This window comes from Schistocerca americana, chromosome 2, assembly GCF_021461395.2.
Source record: "Schistocerca americana isolate TAMUIC-IGC-003095 chromosome 2, iqSchAmer2.1, whole genome shotgun sequence".
In the NCBI taxonomy this organism is placed as follows: domain Eukaryota; kingdom Metazoa; phylum Arthropoda; class Insecta; order Orthoptera; family Acrididae; genus Schistocerca; species Schistocerca americana.
The window spans coordinates 137,572,579-137,593,079 of NC_060120.1; the positions used below are offsets into that span (position 1 = coordinate 137,572,579).

The following is a 20,501-nucleotide window of genomic DNA, read 5'->3' on the forward strand; positions in this document are numbered from 1 at the left end:
ACTATGTCAAATTACTGCAAAGCCGAATAACTGCTAGCATAAGGGCCACCGGTGGATCAACGCGTTACTGACTTGCTCAGTTTGTGAAGCTCTTTCTTTTGAATAAATAATTCCTTCGTGGTGCGTTGTTTTTATGTCTTAAAGTGTAAATAAGAATTCTGCAGTAAATTAAATAGGGTCTTATTAATCCGGCCGTTGTGGCCGAGTGGTTCTAAGCGTTCTAGTTAGGAACCGCGCTGCTGCTACGGTCGCAGGTTCGAATCCTGCCTCGGGGATGGATGAGTGTGACGTCCTTAGGTTGGTTGGGTTTAAGTAGTTCTAAGTTCTAGGGGACTGATGACCTCAGATGTTAAGTCCCATAGTGCTCAGAGCCATTTGAACCATTTGGTCCTATTAGGCCACTTGTACTTAACGAAACAAAATAAGTCTGGCAGTAAGAAGGTTAATGCCTCTTTGCGCCGTCGGTGTTCTCGACACCTCGTGCCATTTGAGCAGCAGCGAAGTCGGGATTCGTCGGACCACACTACGCGCCTGCTGTCAGCCATTGTCCAATCGCCGTTGTTAGGCGAACTGAAGAGATGTCTAGCGTTGTGTGTTGCTGTGAGAATTATGTGCGTGGTACCCGACCGCATGCAGTTCTTTTCGAAGTGATGCCTCTAAAAAAGTTTCAGAAGGTCTTACATTCACTGAAGGCAGCAGTTCCTGTCGTATTTGAAACCGATCGACACGGACAAGGCGTGACGCTCGTCTACGATCGCTGTTGATGGTTCAAATGGCTCTGAGCACTATGGGACTTAACATCTGAGCTCAACAGTCCCCCAGAACTTAGAACTACTTAAACCTAACTAACCTAAGGACATCACATACATCAATGCCCGAGGCAGGATTCGAACCTGCGACCGTAGCGGTCGCGCGGTTCCAGAATGTAGCACCTAGAACCGCTCGGCCACTTCGGCTGGCGGACCTTTTCACGACCGCTGCTCTAATTCTGTGTTACATGGCTGCGAGCGCCCTCCATTATTTGCAGACACATTGCACTGTCCGGACTGAGAAGGAAGTGATGGAACTTGAGGTATACCGAGTGGTTATAATTAGAGAGCAGGTACTTACTTGGCTCCAGTGTTGGTTGTAAGTATCATATGGTGGCGAAGCATGGTTGATTTCCTAACGCATTAATGTGAAAAAGATTTACATTCTAAAACAAATTAGTTCTAATTTTAGCCATCAGGTGTAAACATGGCGCTGTACAGCATCTTACCGATCTCCGGTGCTCGTACTGAACTAACTCTGTAACGGAAGTTAACAGAAAAACGCACACTGTGCCTTTCTTACTGGTTTGAAGTTTCCTTACCACGCCCCATTCAGAATCCCTTACGTACCGAAACATTTCTATACGTCTTTATTGCTTTCGAAGCACCAGATTTGCACCAGGTGGACAAAATTGGAACTATTTTTTCCAGAGTGAATCGGATCCGTATTGACATGGGAGAATATCTACCATATTTCGCTGTCATACCGTAATTATAGCCCACTGTTCACCTTTGTGAGGTAATACTGCCCCTACGAGTTGCGTTTGCGGGTATCGTCTAAACAAGCTTCGCACTTACTCTCCCCGCATACCGTACGCGAATGGAATGGGAAGCAAACTTACACGTGGTACAAAGTCAAATACCCTCCGCCATGCGCTTTCCTATGATTTACATGTAGGGTAAATTCAGAAATTTTTCAAGGAGAGGCAAGGTTCAAAACTTTAGCGATTCGATATAACTGATTTAGTTTGAAAACATATCTTGCTCCAAGAAAGTAGTTTGACAATAATTACGAGAAAACTTTTTGAAATGCACAGCGAGATATGCACTTGGAGACTGATAGGACTGGACTGCCAAATAAACATAATTCGCTCAACAACAAATTTTGAAAAGTAACACGTTTACTATGACATTATAAATGGCAGCCAGTACCCAATTAGCATTCTTTCGAAATCAAGCGAGTGTGAGCAGGACTTAAACCCACTACTAGTTTACTATACTGAATGCGCCGTTCCACAGGACGCTGCTCAAATAGCGCAGACACTTGTACATCTAAAAGATGTAAATAAAGTACATTTATTAAAATCTTAATAATCAGTTCACCAAAGTTGACAGCTCTTCAAAGTTTCACAGGATTATACAGTGCATTTCCCGCATCCAGGAATAAGTTTAAAGGAACCCTTCACAATACTAATAAATAACAGAAACCCCACAAATAAGTATGACTTAGGGCTTTGTCGGCCGGTTTGACCGAACGGTTCTAGGTGCTTCAATCCGGAACCGCGCTGCTGCTACGGTCTCAGGTTCGAATCCTGCCTCGGGTATGGGTGTGCGTGATGTCCTTGGGTTAGTTAGGTTTAAGTAGTTCTAAGCCTAGGCCACTGATGACCTCAGATGTTAAGTCCCATAGTGCTCAGAGCCATTTGAATGTAGGGCTTCTGGACATTTGTGGTAAGGTCTTATGGGATTAAACTGCTGAGGTCATGGGTCCGTAAGCTTACACACTATTTAATCTAACTTAAGCTAACTTACGCTAAGGATGACACAGACACTCTTGCCCGAGGGAGGACTCGAACCTCCTGCGGGGGCAATCGCACGGACCGTGACAAGACGCCCCAGACCGCGTGGCTTGTATCTAACGCCATTAGTTACTGACTCCTCAATAATGAATCAACTGCAACAAATCCTGGCGAACATGGTAGCAGCTGTACATAACTAGACAGAAACTTGCGAGAAAAAATGCTGATGACGGAAGCCTAATAGAGTATAACTAAGCTAAACGTACAACATCGACTAGCCCAAGTTTAAATAGTCGCACAACAAGAATCTTAAAACCGGACACACTCACTGAGCAAGTTCAGACCATCAGTACACTAATCTAGTGTCCTGCAAGCCCCGATACTCAAACGAATAAAAGGGCCAGTTGGCAGACAATATTTAATTCCAACCAGCGACAACAGGAGCAGATTAACAGGCGGCAGGAATTTAACACCAAAGGGTAAATGATGACTCTTTCTCAAGTCTGTCGGAACCAGCAACAAACACCATGTAAGGTACTGACTGTACACCAATAGGGAGCGAAGTTCCAGATAAAAAGCATTAAACTTGACTACACTGTAGGTTAAAGTCGGCTCCGCAGCATTGCCGCACAGCAACAAGAAATATTCTGAAACGCTCGCCTTAAGTGCATTAATTTTTGGTTGAACAATGAGTATCCCAAGTGGTAACTGGTATATCAGTCTTCCTTCGGCAGCGCACTGCGATCCACCGACACCTTCGTGCGATATACATCTGCTCACTTCGCCTCCTGTCTTTATATCGGATAGGCAACCCGCCGGAGTCGTTCGCTCGGCTGTGTGCTGCTCTTGAGGCACCCCCTCAGGCCGTCCGGTCGCTCTCGGAATGGACTCCACGCTCGTGTTGCCAGCTCTCACCTTCCCTCTTGACCACCAGAGAGAGAAATGCCCGGTGCGCCTGCAAAAGGCACGGAAGCCGCTGCGCCCGCTCTCTCGGGCGCTACACTCGTCGCCGTTGCTGACAAGGGAACCTCCCCATCGCACCCCCCTAAGATTTAGTTATAAATTGACGCAGTGGATAGGCCTTGAAAAACTGAACACAGATCAATCGAGAAAACACGAAGAAGTTGTGTGGAACTATGAAAAAAATAAGCAAAATATACAAACTGAATGGTCCATGTGCAACATATGCAACACAAGGAAAATGTGAGTCGAGGAGCGCCGTGGTCACGTGGTTAGAGTGAGCAAATGCGGAACGAGAGGTCCTTGGTTCGCGTCCTCCCTCGAGTGAAAATTTTACTTTCTTTATTTTCGGAAAGTTACGATCTGTACGTTCATTCATTGACGTCTCTGTTCACTGTAATAAGTTTAGTGTCTGTGTTTTGCGACCGCACCGCAAAACCGTGCGATTAGTAGACGAAAGGACGTGCCTCTCCAATAGGAATTGAAAACATTTGATCGCAGGGTCATAGGTCAAACGATTCCTCCACAGGAAAACACGTCTGATATATTCTATACGACACTGGTGACGGCATGTGCGCCACATGACAGGAATATGGTGTCGACCCACCTAACTTGCACACTTGGCGAATGGGTAAAATGATTCCTCTACCTTGCCCGATTTAGGTTTTCTTGTGGATGTGATAATGACTCCCAAAAAAGTGATGAAAACATAAGAGTTTGTCACATAAACTGCAACAAATGAATGCAACAGTTTCACAGTCGCACAGTTTTCCCTGTGCTCTGTCAAAACTTATGTTTTTTACGTTTTCAAATGTTTCCGTGTGTAGACCATCAAATCCTGCATATGTCCAAGCAAATCTAAACATGTCCTGGAATTTTGGAGTGCGAAGTTGATTATGTGTGAGTGCCTGAACTTTAATAATTGTGTGAAAACAAGAAATTAAACTTTTCACTCAAGAGAAGATTTGAACCAAAGACCTCTCGCACCGCAGCTGCTCACGCTAACCACGGGACCACGGCACTCGTAACCTCCCACTTCCCTAGATGTTGCCTACCTTGCGCATGGACTACTCAGTTTGTATATTTTGCTTATTTTTTTCATAGTTCCACACAAATTCTTCCTGTTTTCTCGATTGATCTGTGTTCAGTTTTTCTAGGCCTATCCCTGTGCCAGTTTATAACTAAATCTGAGGGGGGTGCGATGGGAAGGTTCCCTTTTGAGTAACAGCCAAAGAGCGTAATGACGCGCACGGCCAGCTCTTGAATCTCAAAAGATTGATAGTTACCTATTTAGTACTTTAGGGTGGATTACTTTAGTACACGAACAGTAGAGATATATGAACAGAAAATGCAAAGTACATCTTTTTATATAATTGCATAGGATTCCGCGACCATTTAGTTGACACAAAAGGTTTCTGAGTGGCGTACATCGTAATGTAATGCACTATACTAGAGAGACCAAAGCCTCGGTCACTGTTACACTGCTCTTTTTCTGCATCTACCGGTGTGCTTTATTTGTGTGGAGTCGATTACATTTTGTCACTGCTGCTCACTGAGAATGATTCTATATTGCAATTTTTAAGAGGTTGTTGTTATGACTGGTCACTTGAGACGGAAGGAGCTGGATCTTCATCATAATGGGTTGATGTTGTGCAGACGTTAGGAGTCTGCTGTTACACTACTGGCCATTAAAATTGCTACACCAAGAAGAAATGCAGATGATAAACGGGTATTCAAAAATGGTTCAAATGGCTCTGAGCACTATGGGACTCAACTGCTGTGGTCATAAGTCCCCTAGAAGCTAGAACTACTTAAACATAACTAACCTAAGGACATCACACACATCCATGCCCGAGGCAGGATTCGAACCTGCGACCGTAGCGGTCGTGCGGTTCCAGACTGTAGCGCCTTTAACCGCTCGGCCACTCCGGCCGGCTAAACGGGTATTCATTGGACGAATATATTATACTAGAACTGACACGTGATTACATTTTCATGCAATCTGAGTGCATAGATCCTGAGAAATCAGTACCCAGATCAACCACCTCTGGCCGTAATAACGGCCTTGATACGCCTGAGCATTGATTCAAACAGAGCTTGGATGGCGTGTACAGGTACAGCTGCCCATGCAGCTTCAACACGATACCACAGATCATGAAGAGTAGTGACTGGTGCATTGTGACGAGCCAGTTGCTCAGCCACTATTGACCAAACGTTTTCAATTGGTGAGAGATCTGGAGAATGTGCTGGCCAGGGCAGCAGCCGAACATTTTCTGTATCCAGGAAGGCCCGTACAGGAACTCCAACATGCGGTCGTGCATTATCCTGCTGAAATGTAGGGTTTCGCAAGGATCGAATGAAGGGTAGAGCCAGGGTCGTAACACATCTGAAATGTAACGTCCACTATTCAAAGTGCCGTCAATGCCAGGCAACGCCGGTCAACTGCTGTCTGTGTATCAGAAATAGGTTGGAAACATTCCTCATGTCAGCACGTTGTAGGTGTCGCCACCGGCGCCAACCTTGTGTGAATGCTCTGAAAAGCTAATGATTTGCATATCACAGCATCCTTTTCCTGTCGGTTAAATTTCGCATCATCTTTGTGGTGTAGCAATTTTAATGGTCAGTTGTGTATCTATTGCTGCTTGCATTGATTCTCTTGGTCGGTGCTCATTGGCGAATGAGTCGTGGGCTCCTTTTGTCGTCCTGCTGGATGTAGACCTCTCGGCGCTGTCTCTCACCCGTAGCACTCGCGTCAAATGTTGATGCGTACTGTTGGCCTCTGAGAGCCGGCATCCAGGATGGGGAAAGCCCGTGTCCAACGTCTCTGTTCATGTTGATGGAGGTATGATTTACATCTTTTCACTGATACTGCATTTCTTTAAGGCCGCCTGCTTCTCCAGTACTCGAGTTTCGTTAAATTTGTGCTGTTCGAGTCTTTGCCCGAAGTAATAACTGTTTCATCGGTCACGGGCTCTCGTCGGATAATGTTGTGGAAGCTGATACTAAAATGTAGACTTTCACGGCCGGAAATATCATGTCCATTGTCATTATCCGGGCTGTTATGCCGTGGTCGGTTGATGAATTCTGTGTCGATTCCCAGAATTCATCAACCGACCACGGCATAACAGCCCAGATAATTATAATGGACGTTGTGGAAGCTGCACAACATTTCAGCGAGACAGCTGTTCTTCATCTTGACGTATTGCTACAATGGCCCACCATTCTATAAGTTGGTTCAGTAGAAAAGTGCAGTCGCCGAGCGGTGGGGCTATAACGTCATCGTAGACCAATCACAGCGCACGGTGACATCCAGTGTCCCTGCGGAGGCCTGAGATTTTCTAGCGAGCCATATATTTGGCGAGACACTGCAGCAAAACGTCAGTATGCACCTGAAGATGACGAGCAGGTGTGTCGTAGAAATATTGTGCAACTCTCACAACATTATCCGACGAGACGCTCGTGGATCAATAAAGCAGATATTACGTCAAGAAAGTCTCAAACAGCACATCTGGTACCTCTGTGGCTAGGAGATGGTCAACGGAATACGTGGGTTCGATAAACTCCGCAACAATAGGAACAGACTGTTACGCTCTCTCGCATTTTTATTGAGATGTCGGGACCAACAAACTACACCGACGTTAGGCAAGTTTTCTTATTATACGGACTCTGCAGCCGCTAAAAGGATGAAACAACGAGCCAGCGTAGCTTTGCTGAGAGAAAGAATCCTTTATACTAGACGAGAATTAGAAAGTCTCCACGAACTAGGAGAGGGTGGACACTTCTACGTGTTCGCTTTCGGACTTGACGAAGCAGCAGGCCGTGGCGTGAAACTTCCAAGTTCCATCGCCGTACACGCCTATCATCGCGAAAACATAAACCATGTAGACGTCTTATGTTTAATTTCACAGGTAAACAACTGAATGACACTGAGATATCGGCCTTAGAAAGAGGACTAAATTTAGCGTTCACTGCTAAAACCTTGCCTCTCAAGGATTTTATTAGTGCGATTGGGCAAGGTGTCTCGAAACTTGCCAGTGAGACTGCTGAAGGAATAAGGTGAGAGACGTGCAGGGCCGTATCTAGGATGCCCGCATCCAAGCAGAAAATCAACACTGAAGAAGGAAAAGCTATCCGTTCCTTCATAGAAGGCACAGAAATAGGATTTTTACCTGCTGACAAGGGAAAACCTACTGCCTTTTGCCTGCAACAACCTACTTCGGCTAGATGATTTTACTGCAGGACTCGTCTCCAGAAGGATCCAACTGATGCGACACAACGGAAGACATCCGCGCTCCTCAAATTCTGACTCTTTTCTGAACACCTAAAGAAGTTCTTTAGAGTACAAGCGCCAATACCACCACGTCTTTATAGCTGCCTAAGATCCATAAGGAAGCTGTTCCGTTTCGCCGCATTGTGAGCAATATAGGAGTCCCAACATATTACCTAGCATAACATCTTGCTGCTCTTCTGAGCAATTTGGTAGTAAAAAGTGAACGTCATAATCGATACTCAGAAGATTTTATGCAACAACTGAGGACTTTACGTCTCGAACTATCTCACATATTAATGAGTTTCGATGTGGTCCCTTTGTTCACACGAGTACCTCTGGCGGATTCCTTACAACTTACAGGACCTAAGTTGGAGGATGACGTTGTATGTTTGTGGGTGTTATGTTGCCGAGTTGCGCAACGAATTGATCTGACAAGTTCCTTTTGGCTCCTGCAAGAAGCAATTGCCGCCGCACACTACTACAGAAGTCAGACAGACGCTCCTAACGTACCAAAAATGCCTGAAAAACTTTCCGCAATAAATATCTTCTGGAGTCGTCCGCTGTAAGGAAAACAAACAAAAATATTCTATTTTCTTACGTAACTAGTGGGATAGTTCGGTACTGGAGTATTGCTAGTTAGTGTGAGAAAAACATTAAACGGACGGAAAATATTATTTATTGCAAAAATATGAGAAAATCAAGTGAAACATTTATTTATAAAGTGATGCACAAATTTAAGGGATATTTTAGGAATAGGAGGTTACCTATCATGGATAGGAATCCTGTTAACGTAATTCATAAATGAAGTGAGGGAAAGCTCTTTTATCCCTTTTCTTTAATAATGTTATTTACTCGGCAGAATGGCTGAGAGCCGCGCCTACTCAACTTGAATAATTATCTGTCTGAATTTTTCTAAGTACGGTCGAGGCTGTCACGTGAGAAATGTAATTGAGTGACGTGAATGAACTATGTTATTTCTAATGGAGGAAAAATGGGGCTCGCCTACACTGTGGTGCACAATACCGTGAGCTGCGATGACTGCTGCCTGCGTCGTTCGCAGCTGAAAAATGACAAAACTATCTCTTTCTATCTGGTTTGACCTTCGCCAGTCGAACTCTCACTTGGTTTTGATTAAGTCAAGGACTCCTACCAGCCCCTAGTCTAACCAGACGGATAACCAGTCCACCGCGATGCCACTCAATGTTCGTTCTCAGGCGCTAACTAATACTCTGTCTGTGTTCACACCGCACTTAAAGTGTCGCGGTCAACACAGTGAACAAACGCTTAATCGCGAGTGACTCTGTATAGAGTATCACTCCGATTCGCTAGCGACAGAGGTGCTCCGTCAGTGCAGTACTGAGAGAGACTTTGCTCCTCGCTCTCTACGTACACGCACGAGCGCAATCGCTCGTGCTATGTGTTCCCGTTTCATGAACATCAACGAAACCACCCCTCTCCACTCAAAAAGCGAATGGGTGTATCATCTGCTGTTCTTCCCTCACTCCAACGGTTCATTTCGTCAGAAATAGTTCGTCAATAAGCGTTACTCTTACAAACGGCAGAATGGCGCTCCGTTTAAGCCGACCACACTAGAAATATATAGCATCTACACCAGGCATTTACTGTCGAGCTGCGAGAACTCTGAAACTTCGCACTAGGTCCGTCAAAAAATGCTTATTCTGGGGCTCTTTCCAACGATATAGCCGGTTTTACTTTAAGGTGAACACGCAGGCCATTATCCCTTTTCTCTGAGCGCCGGCCGACCGCTCAGGGACCTGCCTTGTGTTGGTAGATGCTGCAGACGATGGATTGGTACGGCACGTCGCCTCGTAGCTGTGCGGTGGCGAGTCGGCCGCCCTATTCGGTGCCCCGTGAATTTACAGCAAGTCCCAGGAATGGTCTCTGCGATCCCGTCTTGTGTTGCCGTAGCAGAATAAGTGATATCATGGTTCCGGGAGGCGGATGTCAGGCAAAGAATTGCAATCGTCACTCGAGTGCTTCAGTCTCAAACAATGGACCGTAAGCATTCGTCCATTAAATATAAATCAGGATAAGAATCAAAAAGTGATGATGAACGTTGGATGGGAGTAAGGGTCAGATCCAAAGTATAATTAGGCGAAGGATGGAAGGGTCTCTACGGCCAGTTGCTCCTACCATTTCTCACTGACCCCTTCTTCCAATCTCCTCATTCTGCTTAGCTAACAGAGTTGTCTTCGCTGATTACATTTGCATTGCCACTCAATGAGTACTCGCCGTTTGTTGACCACGCCCCACAGTATAGGAGGAAAATGTTCTATTTTGCGTGTTATATTGTGTGACTGGAGAAACGGCGTATTTTTTTACGTTTTCAATGTCAAGGCTGTTCCCAGCTCTGGTCACACATAGTACAGATGTTTTTCAGCATTCCTTCGTTTCTGTGAAGGCAGCCACACAATGCTTCTTTGTAAGGGCTGTCTCTGTGTGTGGCTTCGACGGTCTCATGTATGTGCTTTGGCCTGCATAATTTATAAGCATCCATCTTACTGTCCAGAAAACAATTTTTAAGCAGGCTGACCTCTTTCTTTAGTTTCACATGCGCTCCTGGGTGAATTCTTGGCTCTTTGTGTGTACAGTGTTTGCCAGTGCCTGCATGGGTCCTTCAGTTACCGACAAGTGTTTCACTTTTTAAGGCAGGCGAAAATGGCTGTTGTCACCCAGAAGTTTTTCTCTAGGTTCGTATTCCTGCCACATTTCTGTCTATGCTCTACATTAGTTCCCGTAGACGTCCACGGTTACCTGCACATTTCACTTTGTCCGACAGGTTCTTCGCAAGGCGTCCAATCTTAAGTGGAGGGAGGACATTCACCAGCCTGTCCCTTGCGTATCTAAAGAAAACCGCAAAGTCCACATCTCTCCCAGCCACGGAATGGTTTCTGACTTCACACTTGTCCTTGGTTGCAGGCGCTGGAAGTTGTCGTAAGTGATCTACGGCGTAAAAATTACAACCTGTGTCGTGGAGACTTGAATGGAGAATCAGCAAGCCATCGAGGGACTTATTTGTCTACAGACAAATGGTGAAGTACTCTTGTCATTGTGCCTTAAGTCGCAGAGAGTCTGTATGGAAATTGTGGACGGAGGACTGGCACATTTACTGCTGCCATGTTTGCGTGTTGGGAATAGGTGTCGGAATCATCGCACCCTCGTCTAGATCGATCATTTCTGCAGTTTTGGAGGGCTGAACTTGGAAGCGCCAGAAAAAAGGTTAAAGAATTCAATTCAAGACAGTCCTGTAAAGGTTCTTTTCAGTCTTGACTGCAGATCAGCGCAGCAACAGAAGAGATAATTTCTATTATCCATTATTAAAACCGTCAGTGGCTCACAAAGGATTTCAGTATGAAGGCAACAAAATCTTCGATCTTTTGCAGAAAAACATTAAATTAAAACTGTCACAGTTTTCTTTTTCTTTTTTGTGCTAGTTCTTAAGTGCAGTTGCGGGAGTGGTCCTAACAGAAATAATATCCGGCGTTCTGCAAGGAAGTGTTATAGGCCCTCTATTGTTCCTGATATACACTCCTGGAAATGGAAAAAAGAACACATTGACACCGGTGTGTCAGACAAACCATACTTGCTCCGGACACTGCGAGAGGGCTGTACAAGCAATGATCACACGCACGGCACAGCGGACACACCAGGAATCGCGGTGTTGGCCGTCGAATGGCGCTAGCTGCGCAGCATTTGTGCACCGCCGCCGTCTGTGTCAGCCAGTTTGCCGTGGCATACGGAGCTCCATCGCAGTCTTTAACACTGGTAGCATGCCGCGACAGCGTGGACGTGAACCGTATGTGCAGTTGACGGACTTTGAGCGAGGGCGTATAGTGGGCATGCGGGAGGCCGGGTGGACGTACCGCCGAATTGCTCAACACGTGGGGCGTGAGGTCTCCACAGTACATCGATGTTGTCACCAGTGGTCGGCGGAAGGTGCACGTGCCCGTCGACCTGGGACCGGACCGCAGCGACGCACGGATGCACGCCAAGACCGTAGGATCCTACGCAGTGCCGTAGGGGACCGCACCGCCACTTTCCAGCAAATTAGGGACACTATTGCTCCTGGGGTATCGGCGAGGACCATTCGCAACCGTCTCCATGAAGCTGGGCTACGGTCCCGCACACCGTTAGGCCGTCTTCCGCTCACGCCCCAACATCGTGCAGCCCGCCTCCAGTGGTGTCGCGACCGGCGTGAATGGAGGGACGAATGGAGACGTGTCGTCTTCAGCGATGAGAGTCGCTTCTGCCTTGGTGCCAATGATGGTCGTATGCGTGTTTGGCGCCGTGCAGGTGAGCGCCACAATCAGGACTGCATACGACCGAGGCACACAGGGCCAACACCCGGCATCATGGTGTGGGGAGCGATCTCCTACACTGGCCGTACACCACTGGTGATCGTCGAGAGGACACTGAATAGTGCACGGTACATCCAAACCGTCATCGAACCCATCGTTCTACCATTCCTAGACCGGCAAGGGAACTTGCTGTTCCAACAGGACAATGCACGTCCGCATGTATCCCGTGCCACCCAACGTGCTCTAGAAGGTGTAAGTCAACTACCCTGGCCAGCAAGATCTCCGGATCTCTCCCCCATTGAGCATGTTTGGGATTGGATGAAGCGCCGTCTCACGCGGTCTGCACGTCCAGCACGAACGCTGGTCCAACTGAGGCGCCAGGTGGAAATGGCATGGCAAGCCGTTCCACAGGACTACATCCAGCATCTCTACGATCGTCTCCATGGGAGAATAGCAGCCTGCATTGCTGCGAAAGGTGGATATACACTGTACTAGTGCCGACATTGTGCGTGCTCTGTTGCCTGTGTCTATGTGCCTGTGGTTCTGTCAGTGTGATCATGTGATGTATCTGACCCCAGGAATGTGTCAATAAAGTTTCCCCTTCCTGGGACAATGAATTCACGGTGTTCTTATTTCAATTTCCAGGAGTGTATATTAACGACATAGGAGACAATCTGAGTAGCCGTATTAGATTGTTTGCAGATGAAGCTGTCATTTACCGTCTTGTAAAGTCATCAGATGACCAGAACGAATTGCAAAATGATTTATATAACATATAAGTATGGTGCGAAAGTGGCAATTGACTCTGAATAAAGAAAAGAGTGAAGTTATTCACAAGAGTATTAAAAGAAATCAGCAAAATTTCGATAACGCGATAAGTTACACAAATCTGAGGGCTGTAAATTCAATTAAATACTTAGGGATAACGATTAAAAATACCCTAAATTGGAACGATCACATAGATCATGTTGTGGGAAGAGCAAACCAAAGTGTTCGATTCATTGGCAGAACACTTTAGAAGGTGCAACAGGTGTACTAAAGAGACTGCTTACACCACGCTTGTTGGCATATTCTGGGGTATTTCTGTGCGGTGTGGGATCCGCATCACATGGGACTGACGGATGACACCGAAAAAAGTACAAAAAAGGGCAGCTCGTTTTGTATTATCGCGAAAAAGGGAGATAGTGCCACAGACACGATATGTGAATTAGAGTGGCAATCATTATAACAAAGGCGTTTTTAGTTGCGACGGCATCTTCTCGTAACATTCCAATCACTAGTTATCTCCTCCGGTTGCGAAAACATTTATTGGCTTCAACCTACATAGGGAGAAATGATCATCACGATAAAATAAGAGAAATCAGGGCTCGCACAGAAAAATTTAAGTGTTCTCTTTTTCCTGCGCGCCGTTCGAAAGTAGAACGGTAGAGAGACAGCTTGAAGTTGGTTCATTGAACCCTCTGCCAGGCATTTTATTGTGAATAGCAGAGTAATCACGTAGATGTGGATGTAGACGTAGAGCAGATTAATGTGTTCGTTAATGTTAACACTGATAATGTATACATATCGTGTAAAGTGACTCATTTCCATAAATGAATCGTTCAAATGTTACATGGAATATGTAACTAACTAACTAGCTTAACTTAGAAGATGTGCTGAAGAATAGCTTACTTACATTTATAACATTTATATGCTCAGAAAATTTGCATAATGTTGCCTCGAATACACTTTTTGAAATTCTGAAGGTGGCAGGGGTAAAACACGGGGATCGGAAAGTTATCAACAATTTGTACAGCAAACACACTGCAGTTATAAAATTCAAATGACGCGAAGGGGAAGTAGTAGTTGATGAGGCAGTGGAGGCAGTGGGACAGGATTGTAAGGTATGCACGATATAAATCAGTCTGTACACTGTATAGCCTGTGAAGGAATCCAAGGGAAAAATCTGGAAACGGAATAAAATTTCGTGGAGAAGAAATAAAAATTTTGGGCAGTAGATGGTTTGACACACAACATCGTTGTTAGACGTGGTCTACCAAAACCAGTTCATAGATGGTGGCCACTGATGGAAACGTGTATACGATTGCACTTAACCCACTCAGCTTCTGGTAAGACCTGAAGATGTTCTATTGAAGCACCGAAACTGATAGCCATATAATAAATAACATTGTAAGGACGGCTATAAGTGTTCCATTTTATTGCATAAGTCAACGGCCGATGTCCCTCTAACCTCCAACCGAAAGGATGGACATATAAAAACTTCAAGAATTGTCATTGTAATTCCGTCAGGGGCGCTAAATGAAATGGAATATCATTTGATGGGGCGGATACCTTTTTTATACCAAGTTACAAGACGAAAATCAACAAAAGTAAAACAAGTATAATCGAATTTAATCAAATTAAATGAGGCAACGTTAAGCAAGCGAGATTAAAAAGTGAGACACTGCATGTATTAGATGAGTTTTGGTATTCGTGTAGCAAAATATCTTAAGAATGGAGAGGGTATAAAATGAAGACTGGCATTTCAGAGAAAGAATTTTATTCACACGAATACGTAAATGTTAGTGTTAGGAAGTCTTTTATAATAGCAATTACCTGCTGTGTCGCCTTGAACGGAAGTGAAAGTTCACAATAAACAGTTGAGAGATGAAAAAAATATAAACTTTTGATACCTGGTGCGTCAAAAGAACTCCGTACATCAGATAGACACATTAAATAATTAAAGAGTGGTAATAGACGGAATTGGGAAATAAAGGTATTTGTCACACGACCTGACGAAAAGAAGGGATTCTTTGGTATAACATCCTGTGGCATCAATGAGTCGTCAATTGGACTATAGACGTTAGGGCTCGGGGGAGGGGGGGGGGTAAATGTTGTTGAGATCTAAGCATATTCAAATGGACGTACGTTGCAGGAGTTCTGCACGTAAACACTCCTGGAAATTTAAATAAGAACACCGTGAATTCATTGTCCCAGGAAGGGGAAACTTTATTGACACATTCCTGGGGTCAGATACATCACATGATCACACTGACAGAACCACAGGCACATAGACACAGGCAACAGAGCATGCACAATGTCGGCACTAGTACAGTGTATATCCACCTTTCGCAGCAATGCAGGGTGCTATTCTCCCATGGAGACGATCGTAGAGATGCTGGATGTAGTCCTGTGGAACGGCTTGCCATGCCATTTCCACCTGGCGCCTCAGTTGGACCAGCGTTCGTGCTGGACGTGCAGACCGCGTGAGACGACGCTTCATCCAGTCCCAAACATGCTCAATGGGGGACAGATCCGGAGACCTTGCTGGCCAGGGTAGTTGACTTACAGCTTCTAGAGCACGTTGGGTGGCACGGGATACATGCGGACGTGCATTGTCCTGTTGGAACAGCAAGTTCCCTTGCCAGTCTAGGAATGGTCGAACGATGGGTTCGATGACGGTTTGGATGTACCGTGCACTATTCAGTGTCCTCTCGACGATCACCAGTGGTGTACGGCCAGTGTAGGAGATCGCTCCCCACACCATGATGCCGGGTGTTGGCCCTGTGTGCCTCGGTCGTATGCAGTCCTGATTGTGGCGCTCACCTGCACGGCGCCAAACACGCATACGACCATCATTGGCACCAAGGCAGAAGCGACTCTCATCGCTGAAGACGACACGTCTCCATTCGTCCCTCCATTCACGCCGGTCGCGACACCACTGGAGGCGGGCTGCACGATGTTGGGGCGTGAGCGGAAGACGGCCTAACGGTGTGCGGGACCGTAGCCCAGCTTCATGGAGACGGTTGCGAATGGTCCTCGCCGATACCCCAGGAGCAATAGTGTCCCTAATTTGCTGGGAAGTGGCGGTGCGGTCCCCTACGGCACTGCGTAGGATCCTACGGTCTTGGCGTGCATCCGTGCGTCGCTGCGGTCCGGTCCCAGGTCGACGGGCACGTGCACCTTCCGCCGACCACTGGCGACAACATCGATGTACTGTGGAGACCTCACGCCCCACGTGTTGAGCAATTCGGCGGTACGTCCACCCGGCCTCCCGCATGCCCACTATACGCCCTCGCTCAAAGTCCGTCAACTGCACATACGGTTCACGTCCACGCTGTCACGGCATGCTACCAGTGTTAAAGACTGCGATGGAGCTCCGTATGCCACGGCAAACTGGCTGACACTGACGGCGGCGGTGCACAAATGCTGCGCAGCTAGCGCCATTCGACGGCCAACACCGCGGTTCCTGGTGTGTCCGCTGTGCCTTGCGTGTGATCATTGCTTGTACAGCCCTCTCGCAGTGTCCGGAGCAAGTATGGTGGGTCTGACACACTGGTGTCAATGTGTTCTTTTTTCCATTTCCAGGAGTGTAGATTAGTGTGGAGCACCACAGTAAACCGTTCTTGGGGCTTCTAACAACCCTACCACAACAAAGGTCAAAATTTTAGCAATGATTATGGTGTTGCTCACGCTGCTAAATACTGCATTTTCGGGCAACAACAAAGTAATTAAGTGGCAGGTGTCATTAGAGCACAGTTAATTAAGTCATTTCATGTAATAATGAATAAAGTAGGCACTCATCTTTTCGTGTTTCCCACGCTGGTTCCGTTGTAAAATAATGGCTCAATCGTCGAAAATCTTGGTGGTGATGTTTCCAAGCTCGGATGCAAAGAGGCCTAGGTTTTATTCTGCTATATTCAAAAGTTTTGTAGATGCGCTTCACAAACCATTCTTGAAGATTAAACCTTTCAAAGTTAGCACAACGGTGATGTAAAAAATTAATCAGCGCTCCTTTTTATTACTTTTGTTGCAATATCACGTAACACACAAAACATCACTTCACAATACAAAACATACTTGAAAACATCTTCCTCGCTGTTAAACTTCGCATTTTATATACTGGCTACAATATGCGTCTTTCCGACATGACGTCCAAGACTTGACTTTCTCAAGGTCCCACTCTCTAACTACTAACCGCTTACGGGCCCAAAAATCAGAGTTACAAGTACGTCAAAGATCATAGTGACAAAAGAAATAATACACATCAGAATAATACCATTGCAACATAAACATATCGATGTATCAAAGTATCTCTACATTAATGAAATCAGATCTGAATGTTGTCTTAGAAATGTGTTAACTATTCTACAGAAACCCAATAGAATGTTGCTGGTATCGAGAGGTTGAGTTGAGGTGCCGTAATGGTTACGTAATTCAAGTACCATTACAGGCTGAAGACAGCAACAACCACAATGTGTTAGGGAGATGTTGTCCTAGAATTACGGAACAGATTTCTTTTTTATTACGGAATTCTCTCGAATTTTTCCAAACGATTTCTGGTTTTTAATACTTGACAATGTTACTGGCCTATTGATTTTGTCAGTGACAGACCACATATGTGTGCCAATATAGCACAGCGTTCTGAGGAAAACTGCTAATAAACGTTCCTAATGAAGCGTCATATCATTTCCGTTCGTGAGAACAGTCATCCTTTAAACTAAGATTTGTGTGTCTTGGTATCCAGTAAGGGTGTTGAAGACTATGCTGTTGAGCACTGTAAATGCATCAATGGTATCAGATTCGGCGCACACAAAATTCAGATATCAGTATTTCCAAAAACTGTTACTTTTTATACTAACGGTGGTGGTATCAGTTGTTCAACTTCATTTGTGCTGTGTAACACTGCTGCAGGTATGACCCTCCTATTGACACCGTGTCTGACCTGCACCACAGCGGCCTGGAGTGGGCAGAGACGCATATTGCGTGGCTCAATTCATTGCGAGAGCGAACCGAAGACATCTTCAGAGACCTCTGCCGGCGTTTCCGGGTGATGAAGGAGGGTGATCTGCACGCCAGGACCACAACGCGGAACCTGGCCTTCCCCATGGAGCGGCTGCCGTCAGGTAAACGCGGGTGTCTGCTGTGTGCTGTCCAACGAGGAAACATCTCCAACTTGACGTCATATTTTAACGAGAAAGAAACCGCGATTTCAAGATGCCAGCCCCTGCTAATGATCCTACACGAAAATGTGGGCCAGAGTTCTGGTGGTACGAAATTATGACCGCTTGTCTCCCCCGCGTCCCTTTGCTTTGCTTTCCCCAACCCTTTCTGCTTCCGCCCTGCCCCCCCCCTTTCTTCTATGTCCTCTCCCTCCATCGGATCCTCCCCCCCTTTTTTGCCCCTCATCGGTCCGGGTCCCCCCCCCCCCCCCCCGTCGCCATCTGCCACTGTGTCGCCTCTATAGTGTTGTTTGAAGTGACTGTTCAGTGTTATGCGTCCCTTGTCAGTGTTACCAACAGCCACCATACTGTCACTAACTGTGTTTTTTATCTCGTGCGAACAGAAACCAGACTGTCGCCGTGTTTTTTTAGTTGTGCCTGTCTGCTTACTGGGTGTATTCAGCTGCATCGTTAACGACGTGTTTTTATGTTTTAAATTCCACAACTTTCCGCCATTTTACAGTTTTTTTTACAATGTCACCGTTTTATCGACGGTTTTTATTGTTTGTTTATATTCTCATTACGTTTATCAACTTTTCTGTTGGCTGTAGAGCTGCCTATTCCGCTGCTGCCAACTGGCTCCCTCGTGGGAAGGGGGAACCGAAGTGCAATAAAGAAAAAAAAGAAAACCTATGAACGTAACAGCATTTATGGACGAATACACACTATCGTCGCTCCCCCACTGAAGGTGCCTAATGCCCGAACGCGAATTACTGTGCTGTGAAGTAAGAGGTTTGTGAAGTACTGCTTTGTTCATTGTGTCAAAGTGAGAGCTTTCTGATTTGTAGCAGTTCCCAGAGAAACCCTTGCTTTGAAAATGATTGTGGTTCACGAATGCAGTGTAAATGAATGATACGTATATGTGTACATATGCAGGGTGAGTCACCTAACGTTACCACTGGATATATTTCGTAAACCACATCAAATACTGACGAATCGATTCTACAGACCGAACGTGAGGAGAGGGGCTAGTGTAATTGGTTAATGCAAACCATAAAAAATTGCACAGAAGTATGTTTTTTAACAAAAACCTGCGTTTTTTTAAATGGTACCCCGTTAGTTTAGTTAGCACATCTGAACATATAAACAAATACGTAATCAGTGCCGTTTTTTGCATTGTAAAATGTTAATTACATCCGGAGATATTGGAACCTAAAGTTGACGCTTGAGTACCACTCCTCCGCTGTTCAATCGTGTGTATCGGAGAGCACCGAATTACGTAGGGATCCAAAGGGAACGGTGATGGACCTTAGGTACAGAAGAGACTGGAACAGCACATTACGTCCACATGCTAACACTTTTTTTTGGTCTTTTTCACTGACGCACATGTACATTACCATGAGGGGTGAGGTACACGTACACATGTGGTTTCCGTTTTCATTTACGGAGTGGAATAGAGTGTGTCCCGACATGTCAGGCCAATAGATGGTCGATGTGGTGGCCATCATTTGCTGCTCACAGTTGCAATCTCTGGCGTAATGAATGTCGTACACGCCGCAGTACATCTAGTGTAATGTCGCCGCAGGCTGCCACAATACGTTGTTTCATATCCTCTGGGGTTATAGGCACATCACGGTACACATTTTCCTTTAACGTACCCCACTGAAAGAAGTCCAGAGGTGTAAGATCAGGAGAACGGGCTGGCCAATTTATGGGTCCTCCACGTCCTATGAAACGCCCGTCGAACATCCTGTCAAGGGTCATCCTGGTGTTAATTGCGGAATGTGCAGGTGCACCATCATGCTGATATCACATACCTCGACGCGTTTCCAGTGGGACACACTCTATTCCACTTCGTAATTGAAAACGGAAACCACGTGTGTACGTTTACCTCACCCCTCATGGTAATGTACATGTGCGTCAGTGAAAGAGACCAATAAAAAGGTATTACCATGTGGACGTAATGTGCTGCTCCAGTCTCTTCTGTACCTAAGGTCCATCACCGTTCCCTTTGGATGCCTACGTAATTCGGTGCTCTGCGATACACACGATCGAACAGCGGAGGAGTGGTACTCAAGCGTCAACCTTAGGTTATAATATCTCCGAATGTAATTAACATTTTACAATGCAACAAACGGCACTGATTACGTATTTGTTTATATGTTCAGATGTGCTAACAAAACTAACGGGGTTCCATTTAAAAAAACGTAGGTTTGTGTTAAAAAACATACTTCCGTGCATTTTTTTATGGTTTGTATTAACCAAGTACACCTTCCCCTCTCCTCACGTTCGGTGTGTGGGATCGATTCGTCAGTATTTGATGTGGTTTACGAAATATATCCAGCGGTAATGTTAAGTGACTCACCCTGTGTATATGTAAACAACAAGGATATCTTTTAAATAATATTGAAAAAAAATGGCCCTGAGCACTATGGGACTTAACTTCTGAGTGCATCAGTCCCCTACAACTTAGAACTACTTAA

At 45.7% G+C, this 20,501-nt stretch overlaps 1 protein-coding gene across 1 annotated transcript in view; it reads left to right on the top strand.

Annotated features, from left to right (window-relative positions):
• The window catches only part of LOC124593829 (glutamate receptor ionotropic, kainate 2-like), a 179,061-nt gene that overhangs the window by 121,002 nt on the left and 37,558 nt on the right, over window positions 1–20,501 (top strand). The window contains exon 5 of the mRNA XM_047132176.1: window positions 17,771–17,982. Coding sequence (XP_046988132.1) covers window positions 17,771–17,982 — 212 coding nt within the window. The remainder of the gene's footprint in view (window positions 1–17,770; window positions 17,983–20,501) is intronic.